The sequence below is a fragment of the Bufo bufo genome, chromosome 4 (assembly GCF_905171765.1).
Source record: "Bufo bufo chromosome 4, aBufBuf1.1, whole genome shotgun sequence".
Taxonomy (NCBI): Eukaryota; Metazoa; Chordata; class Amphibia; order Anura; family Bufonidae; genus Bufo; species Bufo bufo.
In genome coordinates, this window is record NC_053392.1 from 253,248,064 (window position 1) to 253,273,038 (window position 24,975).

A 24,975-nucleotide genomic window follows, 5' to 3' on the forward strand; every position below is an offset into this window, starting at 1 on the left:
TTCATTCAGCATCACCTGTTCTGACGTCACCGCAGGTCCTTTTGCAGGTCCTGCAAGGAGAAGAAAAAGAAGACAATAACGGCTGCGCGATCAAGTGAATGCGGTGAGTAATTTATTTGATTATTTTTTAACCCTCAGCACGGGAAGCCGCCATTTCCTCGGCTACACCAAGTGAGTGGGGAGATGGGGAATAGGAAAACTCTCCCTTATTTGAATAGCACTCGCCGAGTCCCACAGCCCACAATACCACTCCAGTATTCCCTGTGGGTAAATCTCCGACCACAAACATCATGGCCACACAGGCTGCCACGTAGACCTCGACCCTCACTGAACTAAGAGCTCTACATGCATGCATTGCCATCATTCCAACCAGGGATGACATGTAGTCATATATTTCCAGATTAGAAAGGGCCTATAGGGCAGAAGTAAAAAATATTAGGAATGAGGTGCATTCCCTGGAGGCAAAAGGGATATCCATGGAACGATCTGTAACAGCAGTGGCTGCTAAACAAGAAGCTCAAAATGCTTGCATAACCTCACATGCTTTCCAAATACAGCACCTTGCAGACATGTTAGACGATGCTGAGAACAGAGGGAGCCGTAATAATATCAGAGTGCGAGGCCTCTCTGAAGAAGTGGCACCAGGGGGAACTTAGAGAGCACACTACGCTCTATCTTCAACAACCTCTTAAGGGTCCCTCCAGATACACCCCTGGAGCTAGATAGAACCCATCGAGCCCTGGGGCCTAAACCTACTTCTCCAAACAGAGTTAGAGATGTGATTTGCCGAGTGCACCCCTATCAACAAAAGAAATCCATAATTAGGAAAGCCAGAGAAGCTGGTCAAGTGCAATTTAGAGATTCCACCATGCAACTTCTGTCAGACTTTTCACGCTATACTTTACTAAAACGGAAAGCCTTGCGCTCCTTGCTTTCCCTCCTACAACAACACAAAATTGTGTACACTTGGGGATTTCCTTTCCACCCACAAGCCCGCGTAAATGGTCAGATGGTGGTCCTGCAACACCCCAGTGATTTACCAACCTTCTCTGCAGCGTTAAATATTGCATTAGTGGAGATCTCGGAATGGCCCTCTCTTCCCAACGGAATCCTGAGGGATACAGAACCAATGCCTCAGATGGAAGCCAAACCACCGCGCCGGAAAGCTCGTCGCACTACCAGCAAACAAGCAGGGTTGGCTGGTGCCCTCATGGAGGGAGACTATCAGGAAACATAGCCGTCCTGGCCTGTTGGAGGATACTCTGGCAATTTGCTCAATACATTTACTTTAGAAGCTGTCTCAGAGTTTTAAAATAATGTTTATTGTTAATGCTTGGTTTAGCCGAGGTAGGCCCTGTTACAGGGCTACAATTTCTAGCCGGTTTATCTAGCTCTCCCGTGCTGGTCTGCTCGTTGGGTCCGGGCTCTCCATGGAGGTGGGGGGTGTCTGGACGGTATACCCCCTTGAACATGGCGTCATGCCTAGTACGAGTGATGCCTAACCTAGTGATATACACAACCTAAATTGGCGCCTGGAGGGGGGATCTGGCGGGTCGCCGGCTCGGGGGGGCTGAGGGCTCCACGTACTGAGGCCGATCAGGGCCTTCGCCAAACATTCTAGACATAGATGTATGTGTTGTTGATACATACACCTGGATTTGAAGTTGTTGTTGAATTTAACAGCAAAATTCAAAGTGGGGCCTTGGTTCGGACCTGTTATATGTTCGCAAATGTTCAGATGTTTGCATGGCCCTCCCGTGCTGGTTGGATTCGGGGGACGCAGCTTCCTTCTTTGGGGGCCAGGTCCCTTGGGGGCTAGCCCTCATAGGCAAAGTGTCAAAAATCATATAGATGTTACTAGCCCTTAAGACATGTTTATCCTAATAGAATACATTTATGAGTAAGGGCTTATGGCTCGCTAGATGTTAATGGTCATATAGTGGTGATGTTCATATTTTGTATACAGAAAATCATAAAAAAAGTGTGAGACCTCTTTCCGGCGCTGCTGGCATATAGATGAATCCTCAGGATTAATAATATTCTTTTATTGAGTTCAAGTCAACGCGTTTCAAGGGCGAAGCGCCCCCTTTGTCAGGACAATTTACAGAATAAACATTCTATTTTGGCGGGTTAATCTGGTAACTCCCCCAGATTAACCCGCCAAAATAGCTTTTTTAAATACTCCTATAGTGAGTGAATGTTTATTCTGTAAATTGTCCTGACGAAGGGGGCGCTACGCCCTTGAAACTCGTTGACTTGAACTCAATAAAAGAATATTATTAATCCTGAGGAATGATCTATATGCCAGCAGCGCCGGAAAGTGGTCTCACACTTTTTTATGATTTTCTGTATACAAACTTTCCTGGAACTATCGAGACAGGAAGAGACCCAGGCAGCAGCACGGCATTCCCTGATGCTGGTGGGGATAGATACCAGCTAAGGCATATACAGTTGTTGTGACTCCTCACAACGGCATCCGGTAAGCGAATTACGCACCGTAACACTATATTATTTATAAGGCGGTACCACCCATGAGGCGCTGTGTCTTTTTGTCTTTTTCTTGTCGATGTTCATATTTTATTATTATTCTTCAGATTATCATACAGGGTCCCTCCTGTTCTGAAGAGGTAGCTCCTCTGTTGAAAGCTCACCACATAGGGACTCACGTCTCTCTTGATGTGAGATATACTTTTCCCTCCTTTCTATGTCCTTAGCATTATCCTGAAATCTCCAATCTAAGTATTGGACTTGACTTGGCAATCTCTCCTGCCATTTTCTCTTCAATTCAATATCTCCCAAGTCTTACTCTTTATCTTTACCTGTCTTAACGTTTCCTTTCCTTCTTTCTTTCTTTCCTTCTTTCTTTCCATCTTTCTTTCCTTCTTTCTTTCCACTTTTTATTGCTTCCACCCTCCCTCTTCCCTTTCTTCACCCCCCTTTTTTTTTCTCTCTTTCTCACTTTATCCATTTATTTTATCACACTTGTACCTAAGAAAGATGACCTCCATAAAAATAGGATCCCTAAATGTTCAGGGATTCAGCACTCCTCAAAAGAGGTCTCAGATCCTCTACCATATGCATAAACAGAGAACACAAATCGTGCTCCTGCGGGAAACACATTTTAAAAAAGGGCATGTGCCGGTGCTACAGGATAGGTACTTTACACAATGGCATCATAACCCGAGCTCCGACTTGCGTTCGAGGGGAGTCTCTGTGGGCTTGCACAAATCCCTTCACGGGACTGTGGTAGATGTGGCGATGGATGGAGAGGGGGGCTTTATTTTTCTTAAGTTGCGGATTTACTCGACCTTAATCATTGTGGTTAATTGGTACCTGCCTAACCAGAGACAGCTTTCTACTTGCAGATATTTCCTACGCCAACTGTCCGAGTTTGCTGGGGGACAGGTGATAGTCGGTGGAGGCTTTAACTTTACAATGGATCCACTTGTGGATTCCTCTACAGGTCAGAGTGCAGCTCCTCGCCAGCAACTGAGATCCTTACTTGTGCATCCACACTCTCTCCAGCTTGTAGATATTTGGTGGATTTTTCATCCACAAGGTAAAGATTCTTTCCCCATGCCCAAAGTGAGAGTGAATCGGCTTTTATTCCCTCCAATATCGATCAGAAACGGAACTCGACAGGGATGGCAGTTATCACTTCTTAATATTATGGGGCCTGCGTTGCGTGAAAAACGCTAAATATAGAACATGCTGAGATTTTCACGCAATGCACAAGTGATCCGTGAAAAACATTGCTCATGTACACAGCCCCATTGAAATGAATGGGTCCGGATTCAGTGCGGGTGCAATGCGTTCACGTGTGAAAGGGGCCTTAAAGATACCCACTTATAATGGACATCTGCTCAAGAGCTGAAGAGCTGACTAAGAAATGTGTTTTTTGTACAAGGATCATCACTGTGTTATACTTTATAGGGGCTCAACAATTTTCCACTTCTCTCTAGTCTACAATGTCTCTATAAGTATGAACAATATAGCTGCAAGTATTTCAGCTATGTGTCTATGCAAAGAGTTGGATAGGGAGATTACTGGTGACAGATCCCCTTTAATGTAAGTAAGAGGACCAACACAAACTCATATTGCCATACTATAGCAAGAGTTAAAAGTGGTTGTCTGGGATTAGAGGTGAACCCGGAAATATCTCCGTTTTCACCCAGGTAGCCCCTCCTACATGAGCATCGGTGCATTTCATGCTACCATGCTTTCCTTTGCTCTGCACTGAATTGTGCAGGCAAAGGCTTTTTCTGGAGATCCGGTGACATACCGGGCTCTCCATGGTTAAAGCTAGGCGGAGCCTGGTGACGTCACCGGCACTAATGGACGGGCTTTAGAGCTGCCCTAGCCTGTAAAACGGCCAGGGCAGCACTAAAGCCCGCCCATCAGTGCCAGTAATGTCATAGGGAACACTTCTAGGCGGAGTAGAAAACTAGCAGTGTAGAAAATATAAAGAAACAGCCCTTGCCCTATGCGATACAGCGCAGGGCAAGGGGGGGGGGGGGGAGGATCAGAGCATGAAATGCACCGATGCTCATATCACAGGGGCTGCCTGGGTGTAAAAAGGGGATATGTCCGGGTTTACCTCTTTACTTATATAAATTATTACCAGTCAATAAAAACCAAAACCATCAACCAATAGTGGGCTGGATTCTATATCACCCTGAAAATCAAATAACAGTTTTTGCGAATTTCACTGTGACACAGTATTATGTACAATCCCAATGCACCTTCAACAATGTCTAGGCATGCTCCTGATGAGATGGCAAATGGTGTCCTGGGGGATCTTCTCCCAGACCTGTATTACGACATCAGTGAGCTCCAGGACAGTCTCTTGCACTACTTGGCAGCAATGGATGCACTGATACAGAATGTCCTACGGGATCTCATATGGATTCTTTGAGCAGTGAATATAAATCAGTCCATTGAATGGTTCCATATACACAGAGTACTCACAGTCACAGATAACTAACAGGCATGTCCTACCATCTACCATTACCAAAGCACATACTCTTTGCAGACATACTTACTTCTACACTTGGCACAGCGACTCTCATCATATTCCCTCAGCTCTGCCACCCGTGGTTGTTCTTCTCTGCCTGGCTTAAGGTGTTCTCTTTCTTTCCGAATTCGAGCAGCTTCCTCTTTAGCATAAACTCCAAGGTCCTGAGTGTACCGTCCATACATCTAAGAAAAGTTACACTGATCAGTAATGTCTGCATTATATACACAAACCTGAAAGTTTTTCTACATAGATGGAAAATCATATAGTATTTTTGAAAAGAACTAAAAAACATATTGGTAATCCATCGCCATTGCTCGTCTTCATACAGATCTATTGTTTCTGTGCAGCAAATCACGATCTGCTGCCCAGAAACCATCATTTAATGTGCTACATAAAAGATCACTTTCCTTGATGAACAAGGGGTGATCCTGGGCCTATTATTGTAGCCACGATTGTTCCCGATACGGTCTGAGAAATGTGCGGTATAAATCCTCCTTAACTTTATACTGTCTGCAGGATTAGTACATTTGTCCAATTAAGTGATACACACAGACAAGAGACCAAGTAACTAGGGAAAGGATATTTTTTGCAACGATTGGGAGTAACAGCTATGTCACCATGACTTAGGCCTCATGCACACGACCGTTCAGTTTTTTGCGGTCCGCAAACTACGGATCCGCAAAAAACGGAAGCCCATTGTAGAAATGCCTATTCTTGTCCACAAAACGAACAAGAATAGGATATGTCCTATTTTTTTTGCGGGGCCACGGAACGGAGCAACGGATGCGGACAGCACATGGAGTGCTGTCTGCATCTTTTGTGGCCCCATTGAAGTGAATGGGTCCGCATCCGAGCCGCCAAAACGGCGGCTCGGATGCGGACCCAAACAACGGCCGTGTGCATGAGGCCTTACAGTGGGGAAATGGACAGGAACAGCAGAATTGCTGGAAAGGGTTCTTTTTCAGGGTAATTGCTCCAATACTCCCCTTTCCGGTTAGGGACTCGAAAGGAGTTAATATAGCAGTCAGTGCTCATTCAGCCATGACAGTTCAACTTGTATTACACCATTTTGGCCAATCAGGACAACTGGACACTTCTGTGCTTCCAGTCACTCCACAGGCTGCTTGGTAAGACCTCAGTTCTTAGTTCACCTTTTACACCAGTAAGATTTTGAGTGACAGTAGTCATGGCTGCTCTATTTGTTCTCCTAGTGAAGATATTCTACCCCCTACTAAGACATATTATATCATTAACCTTAGCCCCCCCACTTCCACCTCACTGACATTTCAGCAGATCTTCTTGTCCTGTGAAGGAGCAATTTCTTGTGGGTTAATTATTTCTCACAGTTTCTCCTTTAGGGCTTGTTCCCGCGACTATTGCCCCTCAGTGCCGGTGCTGTGGACCGCAAATTGCGGTCCGCAATGCACCACATGCGGATCGCGACCCCATTCACTTGAATGGGGTCAGTGATCTATCCATTACGCAAAAAGATAGAACTTGCTCTATCTTTTTGTGAATGGGTCCGCATCCGTGATGCGGGATGCACACGGCCGGTGCCCGTGTATTGTGGACCCGCCGTATGCGGGCCGCAATACGACAACGGAGGGGCAACGGCCATGTAAATGAGCCCTCACTGTGTGTTTGGAAAAGAACTATCAATACCGGTTTTCAATGCAATCACGTCTTGTAATATTCTTTCTGTTTTTTCTTGTATAAAAAATGTAAAATTAAAAAAATAAAATTTTTATAGTTTCATATTCTTGCCTTTATACAAAACATGGCTCTCTTATATTATAAAAGTACAAAATATGAGCAGTCTTTATATTCCAAACCATAGACTACTGACAAGACAAAGCCTTTATATATATAATAATCGGCACAAATTTATATAAGAGAAATAAGCCTCAGCTGAGCAACAGCTCCCCCCAGTGGTAACCTACTGTAAATGGAATGAAATGCAGTCTTGCCAGTGTAATAAGCTACCTTAGTTGAAGGATGGCTATGACAAGCAGGAAAAACGGACACATTTCTTAGAATATTATCTTATATTAAATTTTTTCTGTTTTTGTCAAAGTAACCTTTCATACCTGGACCAATAATCAATGCAAAAAGAGTTATACAACTTTCTAGTACACTTTTTGTTTCAATTCCCCAGTTTCCAAGATCCTTATCCTTATGTCAATGAATGGAAACATAATTATTTACATACAGTAAGGCTACTTTCATGCCTGCAGTAGGATGCGTGAACCAGTTTTTGTCCAGCTGAAACCCGGCGCGCATGCCAGAAACCAGACGGATCTTGACCGGACCCCGTTATAGTCTGTCGGTGAACGTATCCAGCTATCTTTTCACTAGCCTATTAGAAAACAGCTTTTAGGGTGCTGCTACAAATGGGAGGAAATTTTATGCGACTGTTGTTTTTAGGGGGAAGCACATGGATTTCTGCAAGCCCCATTCAGGTTAATGGAATCGACTTTCAGTCACAGAAAACCTTTTGCAACAAAATCTGCCTGAATTGTTATGTGTTTTTTCTAGCCTTTTCTGGGGCATTTTTCTGGTGTTTTTGCCCAAAAAGAGTGTGCTTAGGGTACTTTTACACTAGCGTTTTTCTTTTCCGGCACCGAGTTCTGTCAAAAGGGCTCAATGCCGGAAAATAACTGATCAGGTATATCTCCATGCATTCTGAATGGAGAGCATTCCGTTCAGGATGAATAAGTTTGTCTTCAATTCAGTCTTTTTGACTGATCAGGCAAAAGATAAAACCGCAGCATGCTATAGTTTTATCTCCGGCGAAAAAAACTGAAGACTTGCCTGAATGCCAGATCCAGCATTTTTTCCATAGGAATGTATTAGTGCCGAATCCAGCATTCAAAATACCGGAATGCCGGATCCATCCTTCTGGTCTGCGCAAAAGGTGAAAAAAATAATCCGGCATTTCAATGCATTTTTCAGACTGATTAGGCATTTTTAAGACGGATCAGATCCTGATCAGTCTTACAAATGCCATCAGTTGGCATACGTTTTGCCGGATCAATCTGCCGCAAGCGTGAAAGTAGCCTAAAACACCTGGTATTTTAACACCTTTTATTTTTGAAGGAGCTGCAAATTAATAGGACAGATTTTTAATCACCAGATGGAAACAATTAATGCAATTTGTACTCAAGTGAAAGGAGCAATAAAAAGTTACAGCTCATTTTTCAATGAATACACTTTATTTACATACTATATAATAAGCCAAGGTACCAGGTGTAGAAGAAAGGGCTCTCTAAAGTCTAATCTGAAATCTGGACCATCCGCGTGACCTGAAATGTGTGTATGCCCGGAACCATTTAAAGGAAAATGAAAGCAAAAATAGACTACACACAAAAAAAATAGAATAAGCAACAAAATGTAACAAAATCTTTGTTATTTGCCCTTATTTCATCAGATATCACAATTGCAGAGCATGACAAATAAAGTAGAAAAGCAGTGCATTGTTCTCTCATGCTGCAGCCATGTCTATACCTCTTTCTCCCCCTCTTATGCTGGTGCATGTAAGACAGGAAGTATAGGAGTATAGGCTGAGTTTACTCTGGATAACTTTTGTCACATACAGCGAGAATGACCATTTTGCTGGAAGGAATCTCCTAGTTACTAATAGTGCAAATATATTTGGTTACTTCTATGTGGACCTGCAACAAGACTACAGTATACAAAATCTACCAAGAAAAATTTCCCTCTTCACTCAAATATATACAAATACAACAGTGTAGTAAGTCAGAGAGAAAATGCCTGTTCAGAAATCTATCAGATCTTCCTCTCTACAGTAGTGATAGTCGTTATTACTCAATCATGTAAGGCTATGTTCACATGGAGTATTTTGGGCACAGATTTTTACGCCAAAAACCTGAGCAAAAAAACACATAGGGCATCCATATGTTAAACCATACTGCAATATTTTTTTCACCTGCAATTTTAAAAACCGCACAGTGGAAAAAAGAAGTGTCTTGTCCTGTCTTGCGCCAATTATAAACGGAATCTGCTTCCAGAATTTCCATTGAAAAACATGAAAGTGCATGTTTCAGCACTGAAAATCCTCTGTGTGAACATACCCTAAATCTGTTATTGTGGGGCAACAGTGGACATCATCGGGAAAGGGCTATAAGAGGAGAGGACTACAACTCTCTACATGTCCAGGCTGTTATTATGTGATATCAGAGCACACTACAAGGAGTAGGTATAAGAGGAGAGAACTACAACTTTTAGCATGACCAATCTGTTAGTCTAAGGCATCAATGGCCATTACATGGTGAGTGATATAAGTCACAAAAACTACAACTCCCGGCATGTCCAGACTGTTATTATGGGGCATCAGTGGTTATTACAAAAAAAGGGATATAAGAGAGAACTACAACTCCCAGGCCTTAGGTGTTCAGGCGCCCTGTGTGAGCTAATCGTGTGCCCCCCCCCCCCCCCCCCCCCCGTTCACCTAAACATACACAAAGAGGAAAACAATCTTTGTAACAAACAGTTTTTTTTAATTACAGATAATTTAAGTGCAAACAAGTACAATCATACCCAGTGTCACCCATAGCCAGTCTCCTGCCCCCCTTAATCATATCCTGTCACCTTTGCCCAGTCCCCTGCCCCCCTTAATCATACCCAGTGTCACCCAGAGCCAGTCCCCTGCCCCCTTAATCATACCCTGTCACCTTTACCCAGTCCCCTGCCCTTCTTAATCATACCCAGTGTCACCCTTACCCAGTCCCCTGCACCCTCAATTAGACCCTGCCCCCTTAATCATACCCAGTATCACCCATAGCCAGTCCCCTGCCCCCCTTAATCATACCCTGTCACCTTTACCCAGTCCCCTGCCCCCCTTAATCATACCCAGTGTCAACCAAAGCCAGTCCCCTGCCCCTTAATCATACTCAGTGTCACCCTTATCCAGTCGCCTGCCCCCTTAATCATACCCAGAGTCTGTCACCTTTATCCAGTCCCCTGCCCCTTAATCATACCCAGTGTCACCCTTATCCAGTCCCCTGCCCCCTTAATCATACCCAGTGTCTGTCACCCTTATCCAGTCCCCTGCCCCCCTTAATTAGACCCTGCCCCCATTTAATGAAAGATATTTGGTAAAAAAAAACAAAAAAAAAAAACAATGAGAACAGGTACTCACTATTTGAAGTCTTCTGCTCCCTCCCTGTCTGCAGAGCACCGGCCGCCGCCCTCACACATTGAGCGGATCCTTCCGCGGCTCTCTGTGAAGGCGCAGCATTCGGACGCTGCGCCTGTGCCCCTAAGCCCCTCCTCCGCGTTCCGGAACCTGACCTGGCAGCTGCAGCAGCTTAGCTCGCCAGGCTCGCCTCACACAATCTCGGGCCAGCCTGCTGTAAGAGACCGACTGCGAGCTGTGTCGGCCGCCGAGCGCCCCTGTTGCCATGGCGCCCTGTGCGGCCGCACAGCTCGCACACCCCAAAGGCCGGCCCTGACTCCCAGCATGTCCAGACTGTTAAGCGTTACATGGAGAGGGGTAAAAGATGAAAGTACTACAACTTTCTGCATGACCAGATTGTTACTATAGGGCATCAATGGCCATTACATGGTGAGGGATAAAATACGTGAGAACTACAACTCCCGACATGTTCAGACTGTTATTATGGGGCATCGGTGGTTATTACATCAAAAGGGATATAAGAGAGAACTACAACTGCCAGGATGTTATTATGTGCTATTAGATCACATTACAGTGAGAAGGAAAGAACTACATCTCCTAGAATTTAACAACTTATAGAGGGAAACCACTAACCTGTTACATATACCCAGAACAGGAGCTCTGCCCATATGGTGACATCACTCAGGTCCTTACAGGTCCTTTACCACTTCTCTGCACTGCTGAGCTCTCTCTCAATGGGTAAATGGGGTGAAATGAAATTAGCTGGAGTGGAGTGACATTGAAAAGGCTGGGAGGTTTTGTAAGAAGCTAGTATTACGCTGATCGACTGTCGGCCAGATCACCGCTGACAAGCCTTTGTAGTAAAGCTTGTTGGAGATGATCTGGCAGTGTAATACTGCTGCCGATTACTCAATGAATGAGCAGACACTCATTTATCAGGCTTAAAAATCATTGTTTGCCGGTGGCAGAACGTGCTGTCGGCAAACAACTTGTCAGTATGGAGACGAGTGATGGCAATACCGATCGCTCCTCCCCATACAGTGGAGGAGATCACTGCATGTAATAGAAGTGGTCTCCTCCACTAACGAGCAGGCGATTAGCGAGAAGCAACGCTTCCATCCCAACAATCGTCTTCCTGATCTTTTAATGTAATACAGCCCTTAGGCCTCTTGCACACGACCGTATGCCCTCCAAGATATACAGTCCGTGAGCGGGCCATATGTCCCGGAGCGGAATTGATCGTGCGCACGGGAGTACACAGCATCATAGATTACAATGATGATGTGCACGTCGGGCCGCCCGCAGCACTCATAGGATCATATGAGTACGATCAATGCCGCTCCGGGACATATGGCCCACTCATGGACCGTATGTCTCGGAGGGCATACGGTCGTGTGCAAGAGGCCTAACGCTGGGTTCACACCTGAGCGTTTTACAGCGTGTTCCTACGCGCTGTAAAACGCTCAACAGGCAAGAACCAATGCTTCCCTATGGGCATGGTTCTCACCTGAGCGTTTTACAGCGCGTACGAACGCGCTGTAAAACGCCCTACGCCCCAAGAAGTACAGGAGCTTCTTTGGGGCGTAGTGTCGCGCGTTCCCGTACATAGACTTCCGGGAACGCGCGACAATGGGCGTTCGCTTACTTCCGGAGCCGCGTATGTGAGACGCTCGGAGAATCGCGCATACAGAGCGCTCAGGTCAGTACGCTCAGGTCTGAACCCAGCGTTAAAGTCAATGCAGCATGAAGCTCCGGCCCCTGGGTGAACTTGCTGTCTGCCTGTGAGCTCTGCTGGTACCCAGAGTCTGTCTCCAGCCCAACCGGAGAAAGAAAGTAAGGAGACCCTTCACTAATTAACCGCTTTTTGCGGCAGCTTGCAGATGTCCATGAAGGGACATTGTTTTTCAGGGTTTAGTGTCCCTTTAAGAGCTGATATTGCATAATATAAGAATAGTGGCCAGCATCTCACCCTGCTCATTTACTGACATGCAGGGCCATTAGGACTCCATTAATGCAGTGATAAACATTAACAACATGCTGATAGCGGCACACAGATCTTATCTGTCATTAAAGTTATTGTACCAGTAAAAACAAGATTTATTAATATATCAGGATGGCATTTCATGCCCGGAGCACCCAGATATGGATCTTTAAGATCATGGGAAGTTACAGCCAGCTTACATAACTGGTAATAGCATTACTGTTCAGACACCTACACGAAGCATGATCCACACAGTTCAGCTAGGAAGATTATTACATACTAAAAACAGTGGGTTTTTTTGCAGAGGTTTTGTACATTAGAAAATTGGAGTTTCATAAATGATTATTTTAAAAGATGTTGATGCAGACTGGAAAACTCCTTTAAAGGGTTTCAGTCATCAGGAACATGGTTATTAAGACTACTTTCACACTGGCGTTTTGGTTTCCGTTTGGGAGATCCGTTCAGGGCTCTCACAAGCGGTCCAAAACGGATCAGTTTTGCCCTAATGCATTCTGAATGGAAAAGGATCCACTCAGAATTCATCAGTTTGCCTCCGTTCCGTCTCCATTCCGCTCTGGAGGCGGACACCAAAACGCTGCTTGCAGCGTTTTGGTGTCCGCCTGACGATGCGTAGGCAAACGGATCCGTCCTGACACACAATGTAAGTCAATGGGGACGGCTCCGTTTTCACTGACACAATACAAAACGGATCCGCCCCCCATTGACTTTCAATGGTGTTCAAGACGGATCCGTTTCGGCAATATTAAAGACAATACAAACGGATCCGTTCTGAGAGATGCATGCGGTTATATTATCTGAACGGATCCGTCTGTGCAGATCCATGAGGGATCCGCACCAAACGCGAGTGTGAAAGTAGCCTTAGCTGGCTGACCTTAGACATGTGCTAATGTCAGATGAGCAATGATGGTGATGCCCCGACTCCTAGCGGCTCTGCTCTCCCTCCTCTGGTCGCGCCCTCATCATGCTGAATGTTCACATGTTCACATCATCCTGTCTGGCTCTGTCAATCAGCATGATGAGGACACGGCCAGAGGAGGGAGAAAAGAGTCTCTAGGAGTAGTGGCAACACCCTCATTGCTCTTAGAGGCTCATTTGTATAAAATAAAAGTGTATTTTTCACTAAAGCGGAGGCACATAGAAAGAAGGAACAAAGCCTGTTAGCTTCAGCAGACATTAGCACATGTCTAAAATCAGCCAGCTTAATAACCATGTTCCTAATGAATGAAGCCCTTTCAGGCCCCTTTACATGGGCCGACACGGCGGGCAATTATCAGGAATGAACTGTTCTGAGGAATGCTCCTTTCTGATAATTGCCCTGATCACTGACCAATGTAAAGGGGTAAAATGATAAATTTAGTACATGGATAGAGACATTTGTCTAACTCTATGCCAACTATTGGTGGGCTTATGCCAGAATCATGGCACAATTTTGGATGCAAAAGTCACACCTCAGGCCACACCCCTTTCCATGAAAGTCCCACCCTCTTTTCAGGCTAGGCATGGGAACATTTTCTAACGATAAATATGCTAAATTGCGCCACAATTTGAAGCAATTTACGCCAAAATGTATTTGATTTCACATCAATCTATCTAAACTTCAATTAGCTGTGTATGTTTGTGCATGAAAAATCAGAATGGATATTTTACAGTTCCTCCTTTAATAGCCAGGTAGCACAGCACATGACTATGGACACTGCTTTCCAACCACAAATTGCCTGTATCGCCTGGGTTAAACAGGGTAAAGACTCCAGGATCTGGTGATGAGCCCAGCACAGTGAGTGAATCGTTTTTGGTCTCCTGTGGGGTTTCTTTTCACTCTTGACAAAGGTTGGAGAGTTGTAATGACATATTAGTCCCACTGTTGGCTTTTGGACAGGACACAGGTCATCCTTAGACATAAGCACATTATGTAACCAGGCTACAATGGAATGCTGTTTACTGCTAGATTATCATTATTAGCTGTGTGCTGCCTCTCAATCCCTTAGTCCTTCTCCTCACCTGACTGCCACTGCCATCCACACAGTGCAGTGAACCCTTTAAGATGCCTTCTCAGCCTTGCATTTACATGGTTGTAACTCCCAAAGATATGTCACTAAAAAGTGCAGATTAACCCCTTCAGGCTACCATTGGGACCCTTTATTTTCCCATTTTAGTAATGGTTCATCATGAAGTATAGACAATTTACTAATATACAGAGTAATCTTATGAATTTCTGTAGCAAAGGTCCCCAACATTTTAGAGGTTACAAGCTACTTTAAAATATGACAGGCAGTGTTGAGCAACACAAAATATTAAAAGGGAAAATGTCTATTAAAAGAAATGATTTTCATCATGACACCAAGTTCTAATAATGCTATGACTTCCCAGTACACTGGTGCACAATAGTATCTGGTGACTGGCGCGCTCGGCTATTTTCAGAAGTCCCATTTACTTCTATGGGACCCACAGAAATGGCCAAACCAGTGAGCCGAGACAGAAAAAAATGTGCACACTCCTGCACTTTGCGGGCTCCATTCTAAGTATAGAGGTGGGACCCACACCTATCAGATATTGGGGGCATATCCTAGCGATATGCCCCCAATTTCCAAGATGGGAATACCCCTTTAACACAGGCACAACCCTGGTAGAAGCATGTGATGATATGTAATGAAAAGTCAGCTGCAACTTCTCTCTGGACCAGTTGCAATGCATCATCGCCACATGTACAGCGCCTGATGGAAAGAAAAATGGAGAGGATAGCGTTCCTGATATCCCAAGCCATAAATTATAGCCTGATGAAGGCACTAGTCGAGTTCTGAAACGCATAGCCATTTTATCTACAATAAAGTTACTATCCACAATCCTGGATGTCAGCTGCGCTTTTTACTCTCCATTTTTCTGTTCCTTGGGTGCCATACTGGGTGAGAAGCTCTGTTCTATATACACACTGTATTATGAAGCAATTGAAGCAATTTTATTATCTCCTTATGTGTGTGTGTGTGTGCCCCCACACTCTGAAAACATACTGATAGAGAATTTAGATTGTGAGCTCTACTGCAGACACAGGTCAGATAAACTAATCCTATAGATGGCGTAAACTTAGCCAGGATTGTCTAGACCTTCACCAGATTTATCACAGTGCCTCAGGCTGGATGGTAAATCTGTTACATGGATAGATACTTTGGTCTAGATCTATCTCCAATTGGATGGCTTAGATTGAGACAGAATTTTACACCGGAATCACGGCACAATGTTGACATGCCCCCTTTCCTGTGAAATGTAGGCCAGTGAGTGATGTCAATGTCTGTAAAGAGCTGCAGAATACGTCATTCATATAAAAGCAAGAAAAATAAATAATAGCAGTCTGATTCTTATTAGCTGGCATAAACGCTTTCCCCAATATACAGTCGTGGCCAAAAGTTTTGAGAATTACATAAATATTGGAAATTGGAAAAGTTGCTGCTTAAGTTTTTATAATAGCAATTTGCATATACTCCAGAATGTTATGAAGAGTGATCAGATGAATTGCATAGTCCTTCTTTGCCATGAAAATTAACTTAATCCCCAAAAAACTATCCACTGGTAACTTTCCACTGCATTTCATTGCTGTTATTAAAGGACCTGCTGAGATCATTTCAGTAATCGTCTTGTTAACTCAGGTGAGAATGTTGACGAGTACAAGGCTGGAGATCATTATGTCAGGCTGATTGGGTTAAAATAGCAGACTTGACATGTTAAAAGGAGGGTGATGCTTGAAATCATTGTTCTTCCATTGTTAACCATGGTGACCTGCAAAGAAACGCATGCAGCCATCATTGCGTTGCATAAAAATGTCTTCACAGGCAAGGATATTGTGGCTACTAAGATTGCACCTCAATCAACAATTTATAGGATCATCAAGAACTTCAAGGAAAGAGGTTCAATTCTTGTTAAGAAGGCTTCAGGGCGTCCAAGAAAGTCCAGCAAGCTCCAGGATCGTCTCCTAAAGAGGATTCAGCTGCGGGATCGGAGTGCCACCAGTGCAGAGCTTGCTCAGGAATGGCAGCAGGCAGGTGTGAGCGCATCTGCACGCACAGTGAGGCGAAGACTTTTGGAAGATGGCCTGGTGTCAAGAAGGGCAGCAAAGAAGCCACTTCTCTCCAAAAAAAACATCAGGGACAGATTGATCTTCTGCAGAAAGTATGGTGAATGGACTGCTGAGGACTGGGGCAAAGTCATATTCTCTGATGAAGCCTCTTTCCGATTGTTTGGGGCATCTGGAAAAAGGCTTGTCCGGAGAAGAAAAGGTGAGCGCTACCATCAGTCCTGTGTCATGCCAACAGTAAAGCATCCTGAGACCATTCATGTGTGGGGTTGCTTCTCATCCAAGGGAGTGGGCTCACTCACAATTTTGCCCAAAAACACAGCCATGAATAAAGAATGGTACCAAAACACCCTCCAACAGCAACTTCTTCCAACAATCCAACAACAGTTTGGTGAAGAACAATGCATTTTCCAGCACGATAGAGCACCGTGCCATAAGGCAAAAGTGATAACTAAGTGGCTCGGGGGACCAAAACGTTGACATTTTGGGTCCATGGCCTGGAAACTCCCCAGATCTTAATCCCATTGAGAACTTGTGGTCAATCCTCAAGAGGCGAGTGGACAAACAAAAACCCACTAATTCTGACAAACTCCAAGAAGTGATTATGAAAGAATGGGTTGGTATCAGTCAGGAATTGGCCCAGAAGTTGATTGAGAGCATGCCCAGTCGAATAGCAGAGGTCCTGAAAAAGATGGGCCAACACTGCAAATACTGACTCTTTGCATAAATGTCATGTAATTGTCGATAAAAGCCTTTGAAACGTATGAAGTGCGTGTAATTATATTTCACTACATCAGAGAAACAGCTGAAACAAAGATCTAAAAGCAGTTTAGCAGCAAACTTTGTGAAAACTAATATTTTTGTCATTCTCAAAACTTTTGGCCATGACTGTACAAGAGGGCCTGGGTTGAAGGACTGAGCACGTGTGACCGCCAGCACTGAACACTGTAGGTGGACATTCTGAGACGTAACGAAAAGAACACCAGGGGGCGCCATAACAAGTATGAAACAGCAACATCTAGACACAGGAACATTTGCTTTAATGAGTCCAGTTGAACAATTGTTCATTTTGCATGATCTAAGAGACTACATTTATATTATTTCACAGGGCGAGCACCTTTAAAAAAAAACAGGACAATCAGCCAAAGCTCCAGAAGTGGCAATGCCCATATATCCCCAGCTAAAACACCTCACAACAGTCTGTAAATCTCTTTCTGATTATGTGTTCCAGACTACGATGTTGCCCAGGGCATGGTGCCCTCTTACACTACCTGTGAGGTCACAGTCAATCATTTGAAGAGTCATTTTACACAAACCCGAATGACGATAAGTACGCTGCTGAATGTTTCTACATTGTTTTAAGGTGACAACCAGAGGCAGGTACTCTCAGTCTCCTACTGAGACGCCACAGACAGACAATGATGTTTGGATTCATAGTTTCAATACAATAATCAATAGTGCACTAAAAGGTGAAGCCGCATATTTAAATACATTCTCTCATTCCATGGATCTTAATAATAAATAAAGACCTCACAGAAAATATGGCGTTAACCCCTTCTACCCCAGGCCAGTTTTCACCTTCTTGCCCAGGCCATTTTTGCTAATCTGATATGTGTCACTTTATGTAGTAATAACTTTGGAATGCTTTTACTTATCCAAGCCATTCTGAGATTGTTTTCTCGTGACACATTGTACTTCATGACAGTCATAAATTTGAGTCAATATAGTTCACCTTTATTTATTAAACAATCCCAAATTTACCAAAAATTTTGAAAAATTCACAATTTTCTAAAATTTCAAGTTCTCTGCTTTTAAAACAGAAAGTGATACCTCATAAAATATTTATTACTTAACATTCCCCATATGTCTACTATATGTTTGCATCATTTTGTAAATGTCATTTTATTTTTTGGGACGTTAGAAGGCTTAGAATTTTAGAAGCAATTCTAAAACAATTTAAGAACATTTCCAAAACCCACTTTTTAAGGACCAGTTCAGGTCTGAAGTCACTTTGTGGGGCTTACATAATAGAGTCCCCCCATAAATGACCCCACAGTAGAAACTACACCCCTCAATTTACCCAAACTGATTTTACAAACTTTGGTAACCTATTAGGTGTCCCACAAGAATTAAAGTAAAATGGAGATAAAATGTCTAAATTTAACTTTTTTGGCCGATTTCCCATTTAATCCATTTTTTTCTTTAACACATCCAGGGTTTACAGCCGGACAAAACTCAACATTAATTACCCTGATTCTGAGGTTTATAGAAACACCCCACATGTGGTCATAAACTGATGTAAGGGCACACGGCAGGGCACAGAAGGAAAGGACTGCCGCATGGTTTTTGGAAGGCAGATTTTGCTGGACTGGTTTTTAGACACCATGTCCGATTTGAAGCCCCCTGATGCACCCCTAGAGTAGAAACTCCCAAAAGTGACCCCATTTTGTAAACTAGGGGATAAGTTGACAGTTTTATTGGTACTATTTTGGGGTACATATGATTTTTAATCGCTCTATTGGCAAGGTAACCAAAAAATTGCTGTTTTGGCACTGTTTTTATTTTTTACAACGTTCATATGACAGGTTAGATCATGTGCTATTTTTATAGAGCAGGTTGTTACGGATGCGGTGATATCAAATATGTCTGCTTTCTTTGTTTGTTTCAGTTTTACATAATAAAGCATTTTGAAAAAAAAGTATGTTTTTGTGTCTCCATATTCTGAACACCATATTTTTTTTTATTTTTCTGCCAATCGTCTTTCCAGGGGCTCATTTTTTGTAGAAAGAGTTGACCTTTTTATTGGTACCATTTTTGGGTACATATGATTTTTTGATCATTCATTATTACACTTTATGAGGCAAGGTGACCAAAAAAAATGGTTGTTTTGGCACAGTTTTTATTTATTTATTTTTACAGCGTTCACCTGAGGGGTTAGGTCATGTGAGATTTTTATAGAGCAGGTTGTTACGGACGTGGCAATACCAAATATTTATACTTTTTGTTATTTATTAAAGTTTACACAATAATAGCATTTTTAAAACCAAAAAAATTATGTTTTAGTGTCTCCATAGTCTGAGAGCCATAGCTTTTTTATTTTTTGACCGATTGTCTAAGGTAGGGGCTCACTTTTTGCGGGATGAGATGACAGTTTGATTTGTTCTATTTTGGGGGCATACGCCTTTTTAATCGATTCGTGTTGCACTTTAAATGATGTTAGGTGACAAAAAATGGCTTTTTTGGCACTGTTTTTATTTTTATTTTTTTACAGTGTTCACCTGAAGAGTTAGGTCATGTAAAATTTTTATAGAGCTGGTTGTTACGGATATGGCGATATCTAACATGTCTACTTTTATTTTATTTATTTCACTTTAACACAATAATAGCGTTTTTGAAGCAAAAAATAATAATCATATTTTAGTGTCTCCATTGTTTGAGAGTCATATTTTTTTTAATTTTTTTGGCGATTGTCTTAGGTAGGGTTTTATTTTTTGAGTGGTGAGGTGACAGTTTGATTAGTACTATTTTGGGGTGCATACACCTTTTTGATTGCCTGGTGTTGCAATTTTTGTGATGTAAGGTGACAAAAAATGGCTTTTTTGGCACTGTTTTTATTTTGTATTTTTTTACTGTGTTCATCTGAGGGGTTAATTCAAGTGATATTTTTCTAGAGGTGGTTGTCACGGATGCGACAATACCTACTACAGTACCTTGCAAAAGTATTCACCCCCTTGACTTATTTCATATTTTGGTGCCTCACAACCTGGAATTAACATGGATTGTTTGAGGATTTGCATCATTTAATTTACAGAACATGCCCACAACCTTGAAGATGTTTTTTTTTTTATTGTGAAGCAAACAACAAATAGGACAAAATAAGAGAAAAAGTCAATGTGCATAACTATTCACCCCCCTAAAGTCAATACTTTGTAGAGCCACCTTTTGCGGCAATCACAGCTCCAAGTTGCTTTGGATAAGTCTCTATGAGCTTGCCACATCTTACCACTGGGATTTTTGTCCATTCCTCCTTGCAAAACTGGTCCAGCTCCTTCAAGTTGGATGGTTTGTGCTTCTGAACAGCAATCTTTAAGTGTGACCACAGATTTTCTATTGGATTGAGATCTGGGCTTTGACTAGGCCATTCCAACACATTTACATGTTTCCCCTTAAACCACTCAAGTGTTGCTTTAGCAGTGTGTTTGGGGTCATTGTCCTGCTGGAAGGTGAACCTCCGTCCTAGCCTCAAATCATGCACAGAGTGGTACAGGTTTTGCTAAAGAATATCCCTGTATTTAGCACCATCCATCTTTCCCTCAACTCTGACCAGTTTCCCAGTTCCGGCTGCTGAAAAACATCCCCATAGCATGATGCTGTCACCACCATGTCTCACTGTGGGGATGGTGTTCTTTGGGTGATGTGATGTGTTGGGTTTGCGCCAGACATAGCGTTTTCTTTGAAGGCAGAAAAGTTAAATTTTAGTCTCATCAGACCTTCCTCCATACACTTTGGGAGTCTCCCACATGCCTTTTCGGAAAACTCACAACGTGCCTTTTTGTTTTTAGCTGAAAGTAATGGCTTTCTTCAGGCCACTCTGCCATAAAGCCCAACTCTATAGAGCGTATGGCTTATTGGCATCCTATGTACAGATACTCCAGTCTCTGCTGTGGAACTCTGCAGCTCCTCAAGGGTTACCTTAGGTCTCTGTGCTGCCTCTGATTAATGTCCTCCTTGCCCGGTTCATGAGATTTGGTGTACAGCCGTTTCTTGGCAGGTTTGCTGTTGTTCTTTCCATTTGGTTATGATAGATTCGATGGTGCTCTTACTTGTTTGGAGAGTTCCTTGGTCTTCATGGCAGTGTTTTGTTAGTTATGCCTCTTGCTTAGGTGTTGCAGCCTCTGGGGCCTTTCAAAAAAGGTGTGTATATGTAATGACAGATCATGTGGCACTTAGATTGCACACAGGTGGACATCATTTCACTAATTATGTGACTTCTGAAGGTAATTGGTTGCACCAGAGCTTTTCATGGGCTTCCTAACAAAGGGGGTGAATACATACGCTCATGCCAATTTTCTGTTTTCTATTTCTAAACAATAGTTTTATTAATATATTTTTCTCATTTAACTTCACCAACTTGGACTATTGTGTTCTGATCCATCACATAAAATTCAGATTAATAAAACATTGAACTTAAGGCTGAAATGTAACAAAACACAAAAAAAGTCAAGAGGGGCTGAATACTATTGCAAGGCACTGTATGTATACTTTTTTTTATTTATTTCACTTTAACAAAATAATTGCATTTTTGCAATTTTTTAAACAAAAAAAATAAAAATGATGTTTTAGTGTCTCCATGTTCTGAGAGTTATAGTTTTTTTTTTATTTTTTCAACGATTGTCTTAGGTATCTGTATCGTAATGCATTGCCTGTTAGTGTATTACACAGAGTAATACACTAACAGGTTGCCCAAGAGACCAAGCCTGAGGCTGGATCTCCTGGACACCCATAGAAGGCAGGTCCCCATGATGTGCATTCATCCTGAATGTAGGCACGAGTCATAATTTTTGCACGATCTTAATAATAAATTGCATTTTCTAATATATTATTACTAAAATGACTTGAATAAAAACTTGTACAGAGTGACAGAAAATCCAATCTCACCCATCCCCAAGAAATAGGTCCCCAGAAATCCACAATCTAGTATTGAGTGATCGGCCTCGTTCACATCTCCATTTGTGGATCCGGAAGGCTATTTCGGCACAGAGCAACCTCCCGGATCCTCTACTTCACAGTAAATTGCAGTCAATGGGTATCTGGCGAGTCGGGAGATTTCTGTGAAAAATGCCGGGTTTCGGCCGGACATAAACCACTGTATGCAACGGTTTTCTTGTGCCAGAACAGCCTGCTGAATCCGCAAAAGGAGGTGAGAATGAACACATCTTCTCCATGGCAATTTGGACACAAGCACTAAAGGTTTCTATTTAATATGAGTGACAATGCTGGATCTGCACAAGATCAATCAGTGTCACCTCCAGCATGGGTCCTTTCTTGGAAAATGCATTGTTCTTCACCAAACTGTTGTTGGATTGTTCGAAGAAGTTGCTGTTGGAGGGTGTTTTGGTACCATTTCTTATTCATGGCTGTGTTTTTGGGCAAAATTGTGAGTGAGCCCACTCCCTTAGATGAGAAGCAACCCCACACATGAATGGTCTCAGGATGCTTTACTGTTGGCATGACACAGGACTGATGGTAGCGCTCACCTTTTCTTCTCCGGACACGCCTTTTTCCAGATGCCCCAAACAATCGGAAAGAGGCTTCATCGGAGAATATGACTTTGCTACAGTCCTCAGCAGTCCATTCACCATACTTTCTGCAGAAGATCAATCTGTCCCTGATGTTTTTTTTTGGAGAGAAGTGGCTTCTTTGCTGCCCTTCTTGACACCAGGCCATCTTCCAAAAGTCTTCGCCTCACTGTGCAAGCAGATGCGCTCACACCTGCCTGCTGCCATTCCTGAGCAAGCTCTGCACTGGTGGCACTCCGATCCCGCAGCTGAATCCTCTTTAGGAGACGATCCTGGAGCTTGCTGGACTTTCTTGGACGCCCTGAAGCCTTCTTAACAAGAATTGAACCTCTTTCCTTGAAGTTCTTGATGATCCTATAAATTGTTGATTGAGGTACAATCTTAGTAGCCACAATATCCTTGCCTGTGAAGCCAATTTTATGCAACGCAATGATGGCTGCACGCGTTTCTTTGCAGGTCACCATGGTTAACAATGGAAGAACAATGATTTCAAGTATCACCCTCCTTTTAACATGTCAAGTCTGCCATTTTAACCCAATCAGCCTGACATAATGATCTCCAGCCTTGTGCTCGTCAACATTCTCACCTGAGTTAACAAGACGATTACTGAAATGATCTCAGCAGGTCCTTTAATGACAGCAATGAAATGCAGTGGAAAGTTTTTTTTGGGATTAAGGTAATTTTCATGGCAAAGAAGGACTATGCAATTCATCTGATCACTCTTCATAACATTCTGGAGTATATGCAAATTGCTATTATAAAAACTTAAGCAGCAACTTTTCCAATTTCCAATATTAATGTAATTCTCAAAACTTTTGGCCTCGACTGTATATATACAGTACAGACCAAACGTTTAGACACACCTTCTCATTCAAAGAGTTTTCTTTATTTTCATGACTATGAAAATTGTAGATTCACACTGAAGGCATCAAAACTATGAATTAACACATGTGGAATTATATACATAACAAACAAGTGTGAAACAACTGAAAATATGTCATATTCTAGGTTCTTCAAAGTAGCCACCTTTTGCTTTGATTACTGCTTTGCAGACTCTTGGCATTCTCTTGATGAGCTTCAAGAGGTAGTCCCCTGAAATGGTTTTCACTTCACAGGTGTGCCCTGTCAGGTTTAATAAGTGGGATTTCTTGCCTTATAAATGGGGTTGGGACCATCAGTTGCGTTGAGGAGAAGTCAGGTGGATACACAGCTGATAGTCCTACTGAATAGACTGTTAGAATTTGTATTATGGCAAGAAAAAAGCAGCTAAGTAAAGAAAAACGAGTGGCCATCATTACTTTAAGAAATGAAGGTCAGTCAGTCAGCCGAAAAATTGGGAAAACTTTGAAAGTAAGGGCTATTTGACCATGAAGAAGAGTGATGGGGTGCTGCGCCAGATGACCTGGCCTCCACAGTCACCGGACCTGAACCCAATCGAGATGGTTTGGGGTGAGCTGGACCGCAGAATGAAGGCAAAAGGGCCAACAAGTGCTAAGCATCTCTGGGAACTCCTTCAAGACTGTTGGAAGACCATTTCAGGTGACTACCTCTTGAAGCTCATCAAGAGAATGCCAAGAGTGTGCAAAGCAGAAATCAAAGCAAAAGGTGGCTACTTTGAAGAACCTAGAATATGACATATTTTCAGTTGTTTCACACTTGTTTGTTATGTATATAATTCCACATGTGTTAATTCATAGTTTTGATGCCTTCATAGTCATGAAAATAAAGAAAACTCTTTGAATGAGAAGGTGTGTCCAAACTTTTGGTCTGTACTGTATATATATATATATATATATATATATATACACACACACTGCCCGTCCAAAAAAAAAGTCGCCACCAAAAATATTTAGTTAGATTGCCTTTATCTTTGATTACGGCACGCATTCGCTGTGGCATTGTTTCGATAAGCTTCTGAAATGTCACAAGATTTATTTCCATCCAGTGTTGCATTAATTTTTCACCAAGATCTTGCATTGATGATGGTAGAGTCTGACTGCTGTGCAAAGCCTTCTCCAGCACATCCCAAAGATTCTCAATCGGGTTAAGGTCTGGACACTGTGGTGGCCAATCCATGTGTGAAAATGATGTCTCATGCTCCCTGAACCACTCTTTCACAATTTGAGCCCAATGAATCCTGGCATTGTCATCTTGGAATATGCCCATGCCATCAGGGAAGAAAAAATCCATTGATGGAATAACCTGGTCATTCAGTATGTTCAGGTAGTCAGCTGACCTCATTCTTGGAGCACATACTGTTGCTGAACCTAGACCTGACCAACTGCAGCAACCCCAGATCATAGCACTGCCCCCACAGGCTTGTACAGTAGGCACTAAGCATGATGCGCCAATCACTCTGGAACATGATAACTCTGGACTCATCAGACCACATGACCTTCTTCCATTGCTCCAGAGTCCAATCTTTATGCTCCCTAGCAA

General features: G+C 42.8%; 1 protein-coding gene across 2 annotated transcripts in view; it reads right to left on the bottom strand.

Moving 5' to 3' along the window:
* The window catches only part of CLCN2 (chloride voltage-gated channel 2), a 184,765-nt gene that overhangs the window by 93,272 nt on the left and 66,518 nt on the right, over positions 1-24,975 (bottom strand). For both annotated transcript variants that reach the window (XM_040428526.1, XM_040428525.1), the window contains exon 2: positions 5,043-5,199. In XM_040428526.1, coding sequence (XP_040284460.1) covers positions 5,043-5,199 — 157 coding nt within the window. The remainder of the gene's footprint in view (positions 1-5,042; positions 5,200-24,975) is intronic.